Source organism: Epinephelus fuscoguttatus, linkage group LG7 (genome assembly GCF_011397635.1).
Source record: "Epinephelus fuscoguttatus linkage group LG7, E.fuscoguttatus.final_Chr_v1".
In the NCBI taxonomy this organism is placed as follows: Eukaryota; Metazoa; Chordata; class Actinopteri; order Perciformes; family Serranidae; genus Epinephelus; species Epinephelus fuscoguttatus.
This window is the reverse complement of record NC_064758.1, coordinates 4684080-4704309: the sequence shown is the minus strand read 5'-3', so window position 1 is coordinate 4704309 and position 20230 is coordinate 4684080. Positions and strand designations below refer to the sequence as shown.

Sequence of the window (20230 nt, the reverse complement as noted above, 5' to 3'; positions counted from 1 at the left end):
CTTGAAAATGGATGCCGAGAGATTTAACTCCGCTTATCAAATGTGTGCTCAGTCCACAAGATTGTGGAAATGAAGGACTGACAGCGACTTTGTTTAAAACTTTTAACACAGTCTTACTATGTTTACAAGCACAAGAGTTCAGCGAGCCACCGAAGGACCGCCCTACAGATTTACTTTTGGTTCTGCAACGTAGGGAGTTTTTTTAAACTCTGAAATTGTATTCGCCCATCTAAACACAAAATCAGGGAGAAAGTCATCAGCCTTTAGTTAAGCAAAGCATCTAAAGACTGACTTGTGAGTCTAAGACTTTATATACTGTAATAAACCTTGATTTTAAATAACTCTTGAACCAACTGGGCAGGGTTAAAATTTGAGCTCCCACCACATTTAACCAGTTTGGTCAGGTGTCAGAGACCCGAGAAAACATACACAATACCACGATGTATGAGGAAATATGAGCACTTTATTTTATTGATCAATTCATTAAGCCACAGCAGTTTCTTCATGCAAAGGGTCCAGAACTGGCCAAACCTTAACACAACCCCCCTCCAACAAATCCACCCCACCAGCTAACCAGCCGCCCTCAGCACCACAGCACACCAAATCACTTTATATTAAAGGAGGCAAACATGGTTCTCAACAAGTGAACCCTCACATGGGAAAACACAGCAGGTAAGCACTCTAAACCCCATGCAGTAAATCACACCATTTCACATTAGGTAGACACACTGAGTTTCACACTGCATGGGGCCATGTGATTAGACTGGGCGGGACTTGTTACTCTTTGCCGACCAGCTAACCTCCTCCCAGCTCCTCCCCCTTTCCCACGAATCCCCTGCTGTGGTGGTTTGATTAAAATTCCTAAAAGCTACATTCAACAACAGAAGAAACTGACCAGGACAACAAGGGACCGAACTAAACGTATAACACTAATTTTAACATTTAAAATGTACAGTTCACTTAACTGGCCAGTTGGCCAAGACCCTCCCCCAGGGTCGAGGCTTGTGACACTGGTCTGACCCGGCTCGTAAGCAGCAAGAGCCCGCAGACGGAATCGTCGGTCAAGCACTGGAACGGTGGAGCAGCTGACGGCATGACAGACGCTCCTACTCAGAGCTGGGCAGTGGTAAGGCACTCCTAATTCCCCAGTCCCTGTATGTCAGCAGCCCTATCACAGGAATGTCTATTGCCTACTCTACCCGTCTTCACCGCTGGCAGTCCTAAATGGCTATGAACGGCCCCCACCCACCTTCCGCGAGTGCAAACAGTTGCTTCGCCGGGAATGCTGCCCCAACGTACCTGAAGCTCCGCTACCCAGATACACACCTGGGCTCTCTCTTCTCAGTTCACCTCCCTCAATCACCTGCAGCTGAGAATCTTCAGCCTACAGAGTCACCGGAAGCAGACACAACTTGGATCAGGTGAAACTCATCAGTCTTTAATTAGTTGTCACCGTCTCTCAGGGCAACCACAACCTCAGCTCACTAGGTGTTTCTCAATGTCAAGGAAGGATCCTCAAATGGCCGAATTTGAAGGACGCTCAAGGATCCTTCCGAGTTTCAAGAAGGACTGAGTCCTTCTTTCAGAGAAATTCGAAGGATGCATGTGTGGATCCTCCGCAGGTATAAAATCCCCACAATGCTTTGCACAGTACACGATTTGCTAGAAGTGAGGGCGGGGTTTCTTCAATGAAACCTGCGTCAGTGGAGCTCGGCAGGATTTAGATTAATGTTATTTATTTGGATTGATATATCCACCAGTTTTTATCATCCAAGCGTGAAAAAAATAGACAGAAACCTCATAATTTACACTTTCTATTGTGTCCACTGCCAAATAATGAGATTTTTTGAAATAACATGATTTAGATAAAACATAAAAGTTTTAAATGAATCATTCACAGCAGAGATGGAGCGTTAAGTGTCAATGTACAATCGGTGCGGTTAGCTGTTTCAGAACAGCGCAGCTCATCAGATCACATCTGTTCATATTATTGCAGCAGAGTGTGTGGTGACAAACAGAAATATGGATCACTTTGAAATGACAGTGATTCTGTGTGAGTCTGTGTTCATACTGTTAATGATAATTTAGAACTTTTTAGCTGTTGCCTTTACTGCATTTCTCCACTTACTCTTAAATATGATCCAGAAATATATTCTCCCTAAAAGTGTCATGGTTCTGACAATACTGATGTTTAAAATTGTACAATAACATTACAGAGTGCCAAAATGATCACAGTAACTGAAACCTCAGTCTGCTGAGGGTTAATGATTATCACATGGGGACACTTGTTAGTCTGTTCCAGTGTGTGTTCACTGAATGCTTGGGAGGACTCTTGCCTTGCCTCTGCAGGATCCTTCCTCCCAAGGAAGGATCCTTGACTTTGAGAAACACCTTGTGATACCAGCTCATCTCTGTACGCTGCAGGGACTGTTTAAATTTTTCTGACGCTCAGGCATTATTTTTTTCCCACCTGCTTAGTTCTGCCCTGATGTGCTGTGATTAGCTGGTACAACTGGAGTGTGATTGGCCATCTACACCGGGCGGACATGGTCACTGGTTGCTCAGTGCTTAGTCACATGTTGATAATGGCCCTTGGAAATTGAAAATGAACTGAGAGGTTCCAGACTAATTTCTATTTGTATTTTTTTATATTAAGTTTGGTCTGGAGATGTCAGCCTATTTTGGGATACAACTGATAAAATATTTAACACCATCTGCAGTAATGAACCAGGACATCAGCAGCTGTGGCTCAATGTAGAGCGGGTCCTTCTCCAATTGGAAGATCAGTGGTTCGATTTCCGTCTCTTCTAGTCTGCATGTCCAAGCATCCTTGAACAAGATACTGAAGCCCAAATTACTCCCGATGGCTGTGTTTAAAAAAAAAGAAAAAGACAAGCAGGTGGCACCTTGTATGGTAGCCTAGGCCATGGTGAATGTGATTCGTAATATAAAAAGCGTTTTGATTGGTCTAATGACTAAAAAGGCGCTATACAAGTGCAGGTCCATTACCATTTACTGTACCTCAACACACACACACACACACACACACACACACATTTGTAGTGACAGCAATTCAGCAGTGACACTCACTTGACTTTGGTAAAAGTATAATGAAATGACATATAAAATATCCACAGCCTTTCACACAATGTTTCAAGCCTGAATCATACTTCTCTGTCAGTATGTCCCATAGGCACTAATGGCAATCATTTCCTGTGTGCATAGACTTGACTTGATCACTGTAATATCACTGCTGCAACACTAAATGGCAGTTTTGTGGAACATGAGAAAATTCATGTTTGCATTCAATCTCCTTCACTGTTTCTGACCCAGAGTCATACCAGTGAGTGTGAACAGAATGTCTGCATTAAAATGGCTTTGCTACATGAAAAAAAAGCTTGTTTGTTGATATGTGTTCACTGTTATGTCCAGCTCCTGTACAGAGACACTGTGACATCTGAGTATAAATTAGCCTTGACCTGGAAACATGAAGTTTATTAAGTCAGTGTGTTTGTATTCAGTGCTATCACTTCCAAAACCTAAAATCATCAGTGTCTGTTCTCAGGCCAGTGATTCTTCCATTATCACAATTAAGAAACTGGACATTCAATCACAGCCTTTTCTGACAAGTCTGATATTTAGGGAAATAAGCTTGTGTGCTGTGGTAACAGAGTCACGTCTTTCTGTTTTTTACCTTTCTCCTGGGCTTCATCTCTGTGTGTCCAGCAGAGACAGGCCCAGGACATCTTTAGTCTGCTTGGCACAAAGACTGGGAGCAGAGATGAAAATGGACTGCAAAAAGTCTATCTTCCATTTACTTCTAAACTATTTTCTTTACTCACAGTACTGGACCTTGTTAATAGCTGCTGGTCAATATAAAATAAATCACAATGGAGCGGTGCAGGGAGGTTTATTTGTGGGCCAGTCTAGAAGTTAGCATCGCCCTAGTTGCCTCAACAAAAAAGTGGATTATTCCACTGGGTTTTGAGTTTTGCAGAAAATACGCTCTGTGGCAAACTAAAGTTTATGATAATTACATATTTAGTTTAGCAAGATAATCTTCACAGATGAACACCACTTTATGATTTTTGAAGCCTAAATGTAATGGCTGTTTAGTAAAAATCCAATGTTAGGCTGTAAACTATCAACATTACGGTCACATGATTTAACATCGCAACCACAACAAGGCTGCCAAGCCTTGTTTGGTGTGATAATGCTCTGTAGTCTCATTTAGCCACTTGTTAGCAACCATCTTTTTTAAGAGAAATAAATGCGTCAAAATTCAGAGTGGGGTATTTCCTGATGTATTTTGTGGTGGAGAACAAAATGTGAGAGTCTATTAAGCTTGTGTTAAAGGTTAACTTTGGCATTTTCATAAAGATCTGAGCCGCTCTATAGTGAAAATAATCACTTTTAATGGACATACAGTAACAGTGTTCAGTTGCCCATGTGTTTCTATTACCACCTGTTGCGCGGCTGCTGCCCACTTCCTCACTGCTGGACCAATTTCAAAAACTGTTGTTCACTTTAGTCCCTTTGACCAATTTACATGGGGAAATAGGGTTCAAGTTGAAAAATGCCAAAGTTATCCTTCAACCACAGACCTTATTTCACAGGCATATGACCAAGAATCCTTTCAAAAAACCCACTGACGTCAAGATGAGGGAACAGGGAGTGCAAACATCCTAACTCATTACTGGTATTAAAAGGACTCATTCCTGCACCACTCTGTGTCAGTCGTTACAGCTTTGGAGTTGTTGGATGTTTTTTGTCACAGCTGCTGCTACAGTTAGGCTGGCAGTTTCCTGCTGCTTCCAGTCTAAACACACACTGTGGACTTTCAGTATCTTAGCCCTCGGCAAGGACTGTCAAACTACTGCATCACAGTCCTGCATCGTCATCATCAGTCACTGAGCGGCTGATCAAATTTATGCACGCACGCACGCACGCACACACATCACAAAAAAACTGAGTAAACTCCATCTGCTGATGACATCATCAAGGAAAATGTCCATCATTGAAGTCATAACAACCATGTACAATTGAAGATGGCACAGGGTTTCTCTTTGGCTGAATCCAAATGTCCAGACTTCAAACCAAAACCAAAACTCATTCAGTCCACAAGGTGCCTCAAGGGGACTTTCTGCAGACCTCCAGTGAGTCAGCTTGGGGTGCAGACTTAACTGATTTAATTACCCATGATTCATTGCAATATGGACAAGACACTGCAGGGGTTTTTTTCACTTATCGCCCAAGGTACTGTAAAAGTGTAAAGCAGTTATTGTATTTAAACACTATCTGGTTCCTGTGGGCCAGAAATAATTTTCAACCACATCATGATACAGAAATGAAGGATATATAGGTATAGGTATAAAGGTAGCCTAATCACAAAGCATTTTATTGTTGCAGCCTACTTGACAGGCTAAAAGCTGTGCAGTGTCATGCCAATTATATAGACAAAGAAAACTGGCAGAGAAACAATAAAAGGTCTTCAATCTAATAAGGGTATAATGATCCATCGATCTGGATCGATATATCGATTTAGTGATCAACAATGCACTATCATCGATGCAAAGTGAAAACATCGATCCATCTCGTCATCTTTAGCATAGACTTTTATTTTGAAAGCCTGTGTCACTGTCAAACAGCGACAGGCAGATGGCAAGCAGCCAAGAGAAAGACAATGAGGATAACATTATTTACTCGGGAATAAATCAACAGAGTGGAAATATTTGGGATTTTGGAGAAAATACAGGACAACAGACAAAGCAAATGGCGTATCTAAACATGATGTTACGAGATAACGTAGCGTTACCTGCCTGGACGAGCGTCTCACTCCGCTAACTTCTCACTACAGCAACATTAGCTGTTCTGTTTCAACAATTCTCGGCTGAAAAACCGTGCATGCAGGCTGAAATTCAACCATGCTGTCTGTCAGGAGTTGCAGAGACTTTAATCACCAGTGATTAAAAAAATTATAACGCTGCATTTATTTTGTTAAGCTATGAGAATAGGAAAAATGTCTGTTAGCCGCTAGGCTGATTTATGCAATGTAAACATGCTAAAGCTAATAATGGGTAATTAGCAAAAAACAATTGTTTTGTCCGTGAACCTTGACAGTTATTACTGAACTGAATGTTATAGTTTTGTAGGATGATCTTGTTGTTAATCTGTGTTTTATGGAAGTTTGCCCTCAGAGCTTTAAGCCAGATATTCCTGAAGTCTTATGGAAAAGATGAAGGTTAACTAGTCCCATTTGCTGTTTTGTGTTGGTGGAGTCAGTTTAGAGTGACTTTACTGTACTTAGTATTTATGTGTTGTTCATGTGTTTTATGGCCAAAAGTAAAAAAGGAAAGGGGTGGCAGCATCTACAACAGACTGTTAAATGGGCATTTAATGGGCATCGCCTCAGATCGATCACAGACCCCTGAATCGTATTTAATGGAAATCATATTATGGTAGACTTTGTAATATCAGACAATATTGTATTGTTGTCCAAAGAATCGATATAATATTGTATCGTGATGAAACTGGTGATTTACACCCCTACAATCTAAGTACTACCAAAGTTATTTAGTCACAGTCTGGTCCTGGTTTACAAACATGTCTGCATTTGAATGAATGGAGCCTGAATTGTTACATAGGAATGTATAAATATCATTAAGTTCAGTCCCAAAAAAAGCCTGTAGCCTACATGGGATTTAGCCTATATCTTGTTATCTGCAGGTAAAGATGAATAAACAGAATATGACAGCAGCGATCACCATGTACATGACTGTAGTTGTTGCTCAAACGTTTCCACGGCAATTAGTGAAACAGACTTGAGGCCTGTCTATCAGCTGTTTGCAGTCTTTACATGTTGACAGTGAACATATCACAGTATGTACAACTGACTTTCGTGAGGGCTAAGTCTGCAAGTCCAGAGGGTGGACATTTGGATTCAGCCTTCCACAACTGGGAAGCTGTGACCTCAGCGCTGCCACTGGTGGCTGGAAGAGATAGTGCAGCAGGGCACCAGGTAGCTTAGTGGGTAGAGCAGGCATCCGATATACAAAGGCAAAATCGTTGCCGCAGTGGCTGTGGGTTTGATTCCAGCCTGCAGCCTTTTGCTGCATATCTGATGTCATTATTTTTTTTTTACCTTTATTGCTATCCTCCACTGATTTTGATTTTTTCAAAATTCTCCCTCTTATGAATTTTAGGAGCACAAGTGACTGATATGTCCAGAGGTCAAAGAGACTGCAGTGCAGGGCCTTGATATGTAGGTAGTATAAACTGACTGTAGCTCTGCACAAGATGCACAGGACACTGATCTTGTAATCAAGTGGCTATTTAGTTTAGTTTTCCAGAATGTTGGGCACACATCTGAAACCTTGAGTCATACTCCTGTGAGAAATACTAGAACAAATCAACTGCTAACCTTCAACCTCCCCTGCGGGAACCCAAAGAACAGTAATACATTATGAAAACAACATGTTCTCAAAAGAAAAAACACTTTTCCCAACACAGCCTACCTAACAACCATTCTTGTCAAACTATGGGCTGAGGTTTCCTGAAGTAGTGCCAGAGTCATGTTACCAGTGTAAAAGGTGATTGGAACAGTCCCAGCTGATGTCCTCGTGTTCAACAGGCCATGACAAAACGTCCAGCAAACAATTCTGGCCCAGTACCTGAACTCAACACACAGTTAAGACACCTTGTGGGATCCTGAGCACATCATGTTTGTCTATCACAGCAAAGCTTCCTTTGACAGCAGTGTGTGTGTGTGTGTGTGTGTGTGTGTGTGTGTGTGTGTGTGTGTGTGAAGGGTCAGATGGGCTACGTGTCTTTAAGTGTGCTGATCTGGGCAAAGATCTTGAGCGCAGGGCCCAGTTTGATGTTCATGGTTCCCATGAGATGGTCTTCCTTCAGCAGCAGCAGGGCCTGTCCATCGATCTCCTGAGAACGGAACTCCTCAGCAATCTCCAGACAACCTGCAGCCATAGACCACCAACAGTTAGCTCACATGTCTCATGATAATCACCATGATGGCTAACTTCATCCATTTGTCACCAGAGTTTTCTTAAAGTTACAATGTGTAATTTACGTGGTTGTTTATTAGCAAATATCAACTATTGCTTTCATAAATATATGTTTACTTAAGTGTAATGCAATTCACATACAAATGGAAGCTTTCTCATAGGCTTAGAATGATTTCTCTATATATACACAGGCAGGGGGCGGTCTGCTGGAAGCTGCCCTCTTGCGTCGCCATATTTGAATACAGTGGCCGAAAGGGATATACACGCTTTGCCTTTCGCGTTTACCTAGAACTTGCCGTCACTGGAGACGGTTAAGGTGAAGATCAATCCGGGGCGCTTCTGCGTGAACCTGCTTTGTACTTTTATGATTCTGTCACACTTTAAATGGAGGACTACACATAGGTTTTGCCCCGCAAGAGGGAAACCACGCCATCAAATAAAAGAAAAAGATCAGATAAGCGAGGACGGGACAAAACGCAAGTGAGTATCGGTGTTGCTTATTCCAGGTGGAAAGAACTCCTGAAGGAGAAGAATTTCACAAGGGATGCGGAGGTTGCCTGCTTTCTGCTAGACAGGTAATTCAATCTGATATTTTAAAATCATTTTGGCTTCATGTTTGCAACTACTTTTCCCTCTCGTCTAAGTTCAAGTGACGGCTACGTTGACGTGTTAACGTTATCCTAGCCTTGGCTAACGTTATCCTAGAGCTACAGCTAAATGGTTAGCCTAGCCTACAGCCTAATCTGTTGATTCCTCTCGCGCTGCTGCGAAGGCTGTCACCCTCTCCTCCTCCTCTTCCCTCTGGGTAGCCAAGACACACCTCTTTGCCTGGCCGTTCCTGCACTGCCTCTACCCCTTTGCCTCCTTCCTCTCCCTGGTCTTTCTCTTCTCCCTCTCCCTCATCTCCCTGTGTCCTGTGGAAGAACACTCTGGAAACGCATATATTATAATCATACCAACCTATATTTGCCGCACTGTGCCGTGACTATCACATAAAACTTGTTATTTTAGCATTACTGTGCTAATGCTCGTGTTACCAAAACAATTAGAAATAAAACACTCCTAACATATATCTCACAGATAACCTATATCTCACTGGTAAGCTATAACATATTATAACATGGTTTAGATTCCTAAATAAATATTCACCTCGTCGCTAGATACTCCTGAAATCTTGAAAAACTCTGCTGTCTGCGCAAGGCTTTTTGTCCTACGAGGCCACCATCACTTACCCGACGGGAGGGGTGAGTGAGAGCGAGTGAGCGCTGCAATCTAGAATTTGACCGCTGATGTCACTGTTACTCACCATTTTTACACACTGAGGCTTTAACATTGTATGTATTACAAATATCTGTATCCGTATGTAAGTCCAAATAAAACCTATTTTTATTCATTATTCTTTATTTTTAATTTGTTGTATTGTTTTGTATTGCTGAAAGGAATAAATAAGTCTTTGGAGATAATCAGAAATGCTTCTTTAAAAGAAACAATATTTTCTCGTGTAATAATGATTAGCATTGGAGTAGGGATTGTAGAAACTTTCAAGGAACCTCTCAAGGATCTGGAATGGAAACATAGTTTCACTAATCCCAGGTTCATGTAGATCCATCTGCCCTATCACAAAAAGGAACGGGTAGGCAGGACAGTGAGAAACCAGAATTACCCCTTTGCGGTTGTATCCCTATGTGCATCAGTCAAGTTTCCCTTACAGTTTACACCCATGTCTCTGATAACATGGATGCTTCACACACATCCTCTCTCCGACAGCCCAGAGGATCTATACAATCAGCACAGTTTCAATAATAATAATAATAATACATTTTATCTATATAGCGCTTTTCAAAACACTCAAAGACACTTTGCAAAAACAAAAAAACAAGATAAAAACAACATAAGAGCAGTAAAACACAGTTAAGAGAGGGAATCGAGATTGAATGCAAGCCTGAACAGGTGGGTTTTGACCAAAGATTTGAAGGAGTTTAAGTCTGTACAGTTATGGATGTGTTGGGGGAGAGAGTTACAGAGGGAGGGGGCAGTGGAGAAGGCAAGGTTCTGGAGGGCGGGCCTGATATGGTCGCGGGAGAGGCCTGGATGTACTGTAGTTTGTTGAGGACTTTAGAAGATGAACCATGCAGAATGTTATTGCAGTAGTCGAGTCTGGATGTTATGAATGCGTGAATCAGAGTTTCTGCAGTGGAGAAGGTGAGTGAGGGGCGGAGCCGAGCTATGTTTTTTAGATGGAAGAAAGTGGTTTTGGTGATATGATTAATGAGCGGTTCAAATGAAAGGTTGCTGTCGAAAGTGACTCCGAGGTTGCATAGATGTGGAGATGGACAAAGTGTAGAATTTGTAACATTAAGGCTGAAATTATGGATGTTTTAGTAAGGGAACTGGGACCGATTAGGATCATGTCTGATTTGTCACAGTTGAGTTGTAGAAAGTTAGTTTGCATCCAGGATTTTATTTCAGTGAGGAGCAGATTGCTGTAGTGATGGATTTGGTGGCAATGTAGATCTGGACATCGTCAGCACAGCAGTGGAAATGGAGGCTACATCGGTGGATGATGTTACCAAGCGGGAGGATGTAAAGGATGAAAAGGAGAGGACCAAGCACAGAACCCTGGGAGACGCCATGGGACAGATCTGAACCAGGGGATAGCCATGCCAGTGATGTTGTAACAGGTTTTAAGACGGGAGAGGAGGGTGGAGTAGTTAATCATGTCAAACGCAGCAGTGAGGTCGAGCATGATGAGGATGTTGAGGTGTCCAGAGGCGGCGGAGAGGAGGAGGTCATTGGTGACTTTGAACAGAGCTGTTTCAGCGCTGTGTTGTGACCGGAATCTGGATTGAAACATCTCAAATAGGTCATTGGAGGTGAGGTGGTTTTGAGGTGAGTGGCAACAATGCGCTCCAGGATTTTTGACAGAAAGGGGAGGCTGGAGATGGGCCGGAAGTTGGTCATGATGTCGGGATTGAGTCTGAGTTTTTTGAGGATGGGGGTGACAGCGGCGAGTTTCAAAGGATATGGGACTGAGCCAGAGCTGAGGGAGGCATTGATAATTCTTGAGATGAGTGGGGACACAGAAGGGAGAAAGGACTTAACAAGTGAGGAAGCGATTGGGTCATGAACTGATGTAGAGTTACTCATACCTGTAGTGGCTTTTGTGAGGTCCAGAGGAGTCAGTTGGGGGAAGTGTGACAGTGGCGGGACAGAGGTGGGGGGGAAGAGCAGGTGGAGGGGTCGGGAAGGGAGGGGAGGTGGTCAGGTTGCTGTAGATGGTGTTGATTTTTGTTCGGAAGAATGACAAGAATGAGTTGCACTTGTCGACTGTGAAGGATGTGGAGGTGTTGTTGATGGGTTTGAGAAGTTTGTTTATTGTGGAGAAAAGAGTTTTGAGGTTGTTGGAGCCAGAGTGTATGAGATGAGAGTAGTAGTTGGACCGGGGTGTGTGTTGAAGACATTCTTGTAGTGTAGCAGGTGGTCTGTGAAGGCTTGAAGATGAACTGTAAGGCTAGTCTTCTTGTTGAGTCTTTCCAGCTGACGCCTTCGAGATTTCATGGCATGGAGCTCAGGGGTGTACCAGGGGGCAGAGTGAGTGAAGGAGACGGTTTTAGTTTTGATGGGGGCCAACTGATTTAGGCAGGAGGAGAGGGTGGTTTTATAATAGTGGACAAGGTCAGTGGGGTCGTGGGAGAATGGGGGAGGGGATGTAGATATTATGTTGGTGAGTGAGGCTGAGAGAGCTGAGGGAGTGAATGATTTGAGATTTCTGAAGGATATTGTGCGTTTTGCTTTAGGAGTGGGGATGTCCATAGTGATTGCCAGGTGGTCAGAGATATGAAGGTTGATGCTGGAGAGGTGGTGTAATGTTAGACCAGTTGAGCAGACCAGATCCAGGATGTGTCCATGTGTGTGAGTGGGGAAGTTAACAACAAGGTGGACACCCAAGATTAGTGTCACCAATTCAGTACCTGAATAAATGTCTCCTCTTCTGTTGCTGAGATACGATGTCCAATAATGGCCAGAGAAGTGTTTTATGCAGAACATTATGATGTCACAGTGAAGTTGACCCTTGACCTTTTGCATGTAAAATGTCATCGCCCCCCTATGGATTCTTTTTTTGTTATTGTTGTTTTCTTTGTTTTGTTTTTTGTTGGTTGCTGTTGTTGCGCTCTGTAAAGCCTCTTTGAGTATCCTGAAAAGTACTATATAAATCTAATGTATTGCTGTTATTCTTCTTCTTATTATTATTATCATTCATTTATCCTATTAGACATTTGTGTGAAGTTTTGTCATAATTAGAATATCAATTCTTGAGTTATGGCCAAAAACCTCTTTCGTGAGGTCACAGTGACTTTGACAAAACATAATGCCTCGGGCCATGGCTCTCATCAACATGGAGGCATAAAAACATAAACAAAACTTAACGCTTTACCGTATAGACTGCCGATATACACACCTGGACAAAATTGTTGGGACCCTTCTGTTAAAGAAAGAAAACCCCACAATGGTTACAGAAATAACTTGAAACTGACAAAAGTAATAAATAAAAATTTATTGAAAATTAACTAATGAAAATCAGACATTGCCTTTGAATTGTGGTTCAACAGAATAATTTTAAAAAAAACAAACTAATGAAACTGGCCTGGACCAAATGATGGTACCCTTGACTTAACTCTCCAGCTAATTCAGAATGCAGCGGTACGTGTACTAACAGGAACTAAGAAACGAGATCATATTTCTCCTGTTTTAGCTTCTCTGCACTGGCTCCCTGTAAAATCCAGAATTGAATTTAAAATCCTACTGTTAACTTATAAAGCTCTAAATGGTTAGGCTCCATCATATCTTTGAGAGCTCATAGTGCCATATTATCCCACCAAAATACTGCACTCTGAGAATGCAGGGTTACTCATGATCCCTAAAGTCTCCAAAAGTAGATCAGGAACCAGAGCCTTCAGCTATCAGGCTCCTCTCCTGTGGAATCATCTTCCCATTGCGGTCTGGGAGGCAGACACCGTCTCCACATTTAAGACTAGACGTAAGACTTTCCTCTTTGATAAAGCTTATAGTTAGGGCCGGCTCAGGCTTGCCTTGTACCAGCCCCTAGTTAGGCTGACTTAGGCCTAGTCTGTCGGGGGACCTCCTATAATACACCGGGCACCTTCTCTCCTTCTCTCCCTCTCTCACGTCCTGTTACTGCATCTTACTAACTCGGCCATACTGCATGTCACTACCTCGGCTTCTTCTCTGGAACCTTTGTGCTCCACTGTCTCGCAGGTTAACTTATATCACAGCGGTGCCTGGATAGTGTGACGTGTGTGGTTGTGCTGCTGCCGTGGTCCTGCCTGATGCCTCCTGCTGCTGCTGTTATCATTAGTCATACTTCTACTGTTATTATACACATATGATTATTGTCACATATGTATAATATCAGATTGATATATACTTTAAACATTATGGACCACACTAGCCAGAATTATAATTATAATATTATTACTTTCATTAATGTTGTTGTAAGCCAAAGTGGGGGGGGGGGTCCTTATCCGCTGCGAGGGTCCAAAGGACAGAGGGATGTCGTATGCTGTAAAGCCTTTATAAATAAAATTGATTGACTCAATATTTTGTTGCACAACCTTTTGAGGCAATCACTGCCATCAGGCGATTTCTGTAACTCACAATGAGACTTCTACACCTGTCGACAGGTATTTTGGCCCACTTCTCATGAGCAAACTGCTCCAGCTGTCTCAGGTTTGAAGGGTGCCTTCTCCAAACTGCATGTTTCAGCTCCTTCCACGGATGTTCAATAGGATTTAGATCAGGGCTCATAGTAGGCCACTTCAGAATAGTCCAGTGTTTTGTTCTTAGCCATTTTTGGGTGTTTTTAGCTGTGTGATTTGGGTCATCATCCTGTTGGAGGACCCATGACCTGCAACTGAGACCAAGCTTTCTGACATTGGGCAGCATGTTTCGTTCAAGAATGCCTTGATAGTCTTGAGATTTCATTGTACCCTGCATAGATTCAAGACAACCTGTGCCAGATGCAGCAAAGCAGCCCCAGAACATTACTGAGCCTCCTCCGTGTTTCACAGTTGGTACAGGGTTCTTTTCCTTGTATGCTTCATTTTTGCATCTGCGAACATAGAGCTGATGTGACTTGCCAAAAAGCTCCAGTTTTGTCTCATCTGTCCAAAGGACAGTCTCCCAGAAGCTTTGTGCCTTGTCAATATGCATTTTGGCAAATTCCAGTCTTACTTTTTTATGATTTGCTTTCAACAGTGGTGTCCTGTCCTCCTTGGTCATCTCCCATTCAGTCCACTTTGGATCAAACAGTGACGGATGGTGTAATCTGACACTGATGTACCTTGACCTTGGAGTTCACCTCTAATCTCTTTGGAAGTTGTTCTGGGCTCGTCTCTTCAATTTGTCATCAATTTTCCTCTTGCGGCCACGTCCAGGGAGGTTGGCTACAGTCCCATGGACATTAAAATTCTGAATAATATGTGCAACTGTCGTCACAGGAACATCAAGCTGCTTGGAGATGGTCTTATAGCCTTTACCTTTAACGTGCTTGTCTATAATTTTCTTTCTAATCTCCTGTGACAACTCTCTCCTTAGCTTTCTGTGGTCCATGTTCAGTGTGGTACACACCATGATACCAAACGGCACAGTAGGGCTGCAACTAACTCTCCCAAACCCCAAAATTATGTCATCTAATGTCTTGTTTCATACTCACGCCAAAGGGTTTATTTCACCGTCATGGGAGAGTGTGTAAAGCTGGCAATATTTGAAGCTGCAATAAGAGTATTTTGGGGTACTTTTATAGTACTTTTCTATGAAAAATGACTCAATAAGTCGACTACTAAAATAGTCACCGATTATTTTTATAGTTGATTAGTCATCGATTAGTCGACTAATCATTGCAGCCCTACAGTACAGTGACTACTTTTCACCGTTTAAATAGGCAGACTGACTGATTACAAGTTTGAAGACACCTGTGATGCTAATTACAGGACACACGTTAGTTTAACATGTCCCTATAGTCAAATTATTTTCAATCTTCTCTAGAGGTACCATTATTTTTGTCCAGGCCAGTTTCATTATTCATTATTTATCTTTTTTTTTTTTTTTTTTTTTTTTTAATTATTCTGCTGTTATTCAAAAACAATGTCTGATTTTCATTAGTTAATTTTCAGTAAATTCTTATTTATTATTACTTCTGTCAGTTTCAAGTTATTTCAGTGACCATTGTGGGTTTTTCTTTTTTTAACAGAACGGTACCAACAATTTTGTCCACGTTTGTATGGAGTTACATTGATGACTGTTCCTATTAAACGTGGCCAAAGTTTCAAAAAATGAGGTGCAGAAGTACACCTCATCATGTAGAAATAATCCGTGACCTCAGGTTTTCAACCTGAATACTTGTTTCCAACAGTTTTTTCTGCTCTGGCTACAGTATGACATCATGGTGTGCCAGATTTCTTTATGTAGTCATCTGCTCCAGGGATGCTAATGTCAGGGAAACATGGAATCTTGGTTGCTGATGTTGTTAATTTCTTCACAATTTCAGATCAGTTCCTGTTGGAACATGTCCAATGTGATTAAAAGTTTTAATGGGAATTTTTCACAGTAAAGTGCTGCTATTCTCCATTACAATCATTCCATGGCTTTAAGTAGACTGCTACGTACATGTAGCTACATACTAACGTCAGGAAAACTTAGTCTTTTAGTGGTTGATGTAAATTTCTCCCTGATTTTGGATCATATTCCTGCTGGAACGTGTCCAGTTGTGTTTTGAAGATTTAACTGGTGATTTTTCCACAGTACAATATGCCATTATTCTCTGTTACAGACATTCCTCGGCTGCAATGACAGTGCAGAGACGCAGAAACATAGAGACACAGAGGACCTGGAAACGCTGACCAATCAGAGCAGATTGGGGGGGGCTTAAGGAGACCATTGACCATTAAAGCATGTAAACATATTCTCGTAGACACCTTAAATACAAGTTTTAACCTAAAAATAAGCATAAAAGGTCCTCTCTGACATCAACATTAGGGGTGGGGAATGAATTATACACAGAGGACTCATCTGAGCAACTGACTTCATCTCCAGTGATAACAGGCCAGGACAAACTGGAACAAGAAATTACTTAAAGGGATAGTGCACCCAAAAATGAAAATTCAGCCATTATCTACTCACCCATATGCCGAGGGAGGCTCAGGTGAAGTTTTAGAGTCCTCACATCCCTCGCGGAGATCCCAGGGGAGAGGGGGTAGCAACACAACTCCACTTAATGCAGGCTTACGGTGCCCCAGATTCAAACATCCAAAAACACATAATTGAAACCACAAAATATCTCCATACTGCTCGTCCATAGTGATCCAAGTGTCCTGAAGCCCCGACATAAAAAGTTGTATGGAGATATTTTGTGGTTTCAATTATGTGTTTTTAGACGTTTGAATCTGGGGCCTCATCAGCCTCCATTAGGTGGAGTTGTGTTGTTAGCCCCTCTCCCCTTGGATCTCTGCAAGGGATGTGAGGACTCTAAAACTTCACCTGAGCCTCCATCAGCATATGGGTGAGTAGATAATGGCTGAATTTTCATTTTTGGGTGCACTATCCTTTTAATGGATTACATCTGCCAAATTTACAACAAGGCAATATTTAATACTAATTTGTCGTAGTGAGCATTTCACTACAAGTTTGTCATTTGTTTGTAATTTGACAGAAAACAGAGTATTCATTGCTTACAGTGAGAAACTGAAAATAGGTTTTCAGTTTCTCATCAGGTGATGTACACGCAAAATCAGCATCTCAGGTTGGAGTCTAACTAGGGACCTGTATTGCATGCCTCCTCTCTCTTCCATCATTTCCTGTCACCTATACACTGACACTTAAGGCAAAGGTGCCACTAAAATCTGCACATCTGGTTATGAATGAGCCTGTAACAGCTGAGGCAGTACCCACCTGGCAGAGAGGAGATGAACTCGTAGACATCCTCTATGTTCCACTGGCCGGGGTCACTGGGCAGAAAGCTGTGGGGCTGGGTGGCCAACTGGGGGGATGGGGGTCTTTTGTAGCCAGACAAGTCTGAACATTGGCTGGACTCTCCCTGTGCAGGCTGGAGCGAGTGACCAGTGGACAGAGGAGGAGGAGGAGGAGGAGGAGGAGCAGCAGCAGCAGCAGCAGGCTTCTGCATAGAGGTAGCAGACAGATGGGTTTCAGAAAAGACTGAGCTGAGGGGAGCCAAGACTTAAATGATATTTGCCTCAGACATGATGACATGATCTAACATAGAGATCAGATCACAGCTATAAGTCAGATAAAGAAGACACACTGGATTGATTTTTTTTTTTTTTTTTTTTTAAAAAAGCAGGTTTCTTGTTACATAAAGAGGGCAGTTACCCTTCACAGTACTGGACAGCACAAAATAACATTAGAAATTAAAAGTCAAAAGCTCACTGTTTCTCACCTTCTTCTTAGATTCTAAACTGCAGTTTTTGTAGTTTCCATTCAGTGCTCTTTGTTTCTCCAGGGTGGTTTTACGGTTTGGGAAGAGACCCATTCTCTTTGTGCATCCAACATTGTAGCTACAAAGAAAGTTAACATGGTAAGCTGAAATTCAGTCTTTAAGACCCCGGCCTGATACTAAACCTTCTACCACTTGACAGTCATGTGCTGGCTTGGTTTGGTTTGGGCCATCAGCCCAGCGCAACAGAGATTTGCATTTCCATTACATCAGGGCTACCTGCTTGAAGGTAATTTCAATTTCAGGCAATACTAAGGAGGCATGTTGATTTAGAACAGCCTCAATAGCAGTGTCTGTCTTGTCTATAGTGCTTGCCATTTTGTTGTTACTCCTTATTGGTTTTGGCGCACAGCTTGACAATGGCATCAGTCGTCTCTGTCATTAGCTGATCACTTGTCCTCCTGCAGTGTTCACTGGATTGTTTTTTATTTTAACTGAGAAACTGCTGTTTCATGTCACAATGTCAGACAAATCAGTCAACTAAAACTCAGTGAAGTGGGCAGATTCAAAGGTCTGGACCCAGGCAAAGCCTAATGTCCACTTTGTCTTCTTAATTACTGCAATGGTTAACAAATCAAGTGCAATAAATGAATAAAAAAATGTGTACATACATTTGACAAATTTAAAAGGTCTCTAACATTTTGTTACTGAAATCCACTCTGAAATCACCATTCTCCTGGCTTCAGGACAATTCCAATGTTTTGGAACCAAGTAATTTCAATCCTACTAAAAACTACAGAACAACACACACTGAGGGTTTGATCCAGATCAAAACCAAGACAGAATTTCATAATCAAATCTGTTTTTTAAACTTTTTCCTTTCCAAGATTTGATCCAATCTAATAGCCGAAATCCGATCAGATCACTTTCAAACAACTGGGTCCTCGTTTTGAAATACCTAGTTTTGAGATTTAAACCCATTCTGATAATTCTAATCTAGATTAAGTGTTTCGAAATACTGGCCCAGGTGCTCGTTCGTTTCTAAGTGTGAGCGAGAGCAAAAACAGCCCCTTTTCCACCAACATTTCCAGGAAATTTTATTCCCAGGAATTTATTTATCTGGGTAAAAGAATTCCTGGTAATCTGAGTGGTTTGCTTTTCCACCGCACCTCAAAGTTCTGGAAAAAATTCTCTATTAGCTGAACTAACATGCTGTCCTTGTGTAAAACATAACGTTAGTGTCGGTGAATGAGAGACTGTGGACAGAGCATACTGAATATCTCTGTCTACATGTTTACATGTTCATGCTTGCTGAACACATGTATTGATAAAGTATTTGCTTCTTACTCGCTAAGGTTTAATGTCACTTACAGTAATGAGTGTAGCTGCAGTCAACTGGAGTCATTTTTGCATTACCTTCACTTTGTTTCCACTGCAGCCGCTCAGCTGTTCACCAGTTACCGTGTCATGTAGGCGTGTGTGTGTGTGTGTGTGTGTGTGTGTGTGTGTGTGTGTGGAGGAGTTCAGCGCCGGCACAAAAGAACCAATAGCGCTAGGCCTGTCGCGATATGCGATAAGTCGGTTAATTGCATGGTAAATCAAAAGGGAGACGGTAACTTTTCCGGCTGCGATTAATTGCCATACTCATGCGTGTTTGTTTTTCTCGTCTGTCTCCACCAAAGAGACTGGTTGACAAGAGCGTTCACTGCCGTGCATCGTCTGGCAGCCAGGTGAGTTGGTTCATTAGCATAATGAATGGAAGGTTAGCTCTTGTCATCGAGTGTCTTTGTCTCTGTGGGGGAGGCAGGGCTATGGGCTACACACACACACACACACACACACACACACACACACGCACACACACACACCAGAGTCCTGCATGGGTCCAGTTTTCAAGATCCGCCCCGACCCGACCCGGGGACGTACAAACCCACACCCGAACCGCAAACCCGCGCATCAGGCCAACGGCCCGTTGAAACACGACCCACAGCCCGACCGTAACCTGGATTTAAAGTAATCATTTTGGGTCATATTGGCTGAATATTGAACAGCATATCGCCACAGTTAAGATGCCAGTAAGTAAACAACGACCTGAATGAAGCAGCTCTCACAATAAAAACCTGACTTCAGCACCATCATCAACCCTCTGTTTTTCTCCCATACGAGTGTAAAAGCACTCGTTTGTTACGTTTAATGCTTTTAAACTTTTAATCTATGTAAAGGAACTTTACATGTGTAATAACAGACTTACATTCTGTCCAGAGCGACGTTCAGCAGTTACGAGCCGTCACATGTTTTTAGAATCCATCGAGGAGAGAAGTAATCCATCAGGGAAACACTTCAGAAACATTATAAAGTGATAGTTGTACGTTTTATCCACTTATTTCTCAAATACCTAAATAATTATTTACTGTTTTGGAAGCGGCGCTTGTTAGACGGTGGCAGCCATGTTGATTCTGTCGTCCAATCACAAATTGTGTTATTAGATGATGAAACGCGTGTAAACAGCTGAATCAATGACCGTTGCGAAATAGTGGAGGCTATCCTCAGAGAGTAAATAATGACCAAGATAGTTATCTGTAGTTTACCAAACTAATGACTTATGTGTTTATCTAAAACCCGCGATCCGACCCGCATGTTATTTTTTCAACCCAGATCCGAACCCAGGAAAAAATGTTTTTTTTAAAAACCACCCGCAAATCAGCTGTTTTTGCGGGTACCCGACCCAGTGCAGGACTCT

At 42.2% G+C, this 20230-nt stretch overlaps 1 protein-coding gene across 2 annotated transcripts in view; it reads right to left on the bottom strand.

Annotated features, from left to right (window-relative positions):
- Nucleotides 1-445: 445 nt before the first annotated feature.
- Nucleotides 446-20230, bottom strand: part of phc2a (polyhomeotic homolog 2a (Drosophila)) — a 39272-nt gene continuing 19487 nt past the window's right edge. For both annotated transcript variants that reach the window (XM_049581764.1, XM_049581765.1), the window contains exons 5-7: nt 17494-17611; nt 16989-17214; nt 446-7973 (exon numbers count right to left, since the gene is read on the bottom strand). In XM_049581764.1, coding sequence (XP_049437721.1) covers nt 7819-7973; nt 16989-17214; nt 17494-17611 — 499 coding nt within the window. In that variant the 3' untranslated portion in view covers nt 446-7818. The remainder of the gene's footprint in view (nt 7974-16988; nt 17215-17493; nt 17612-20230) is intronic.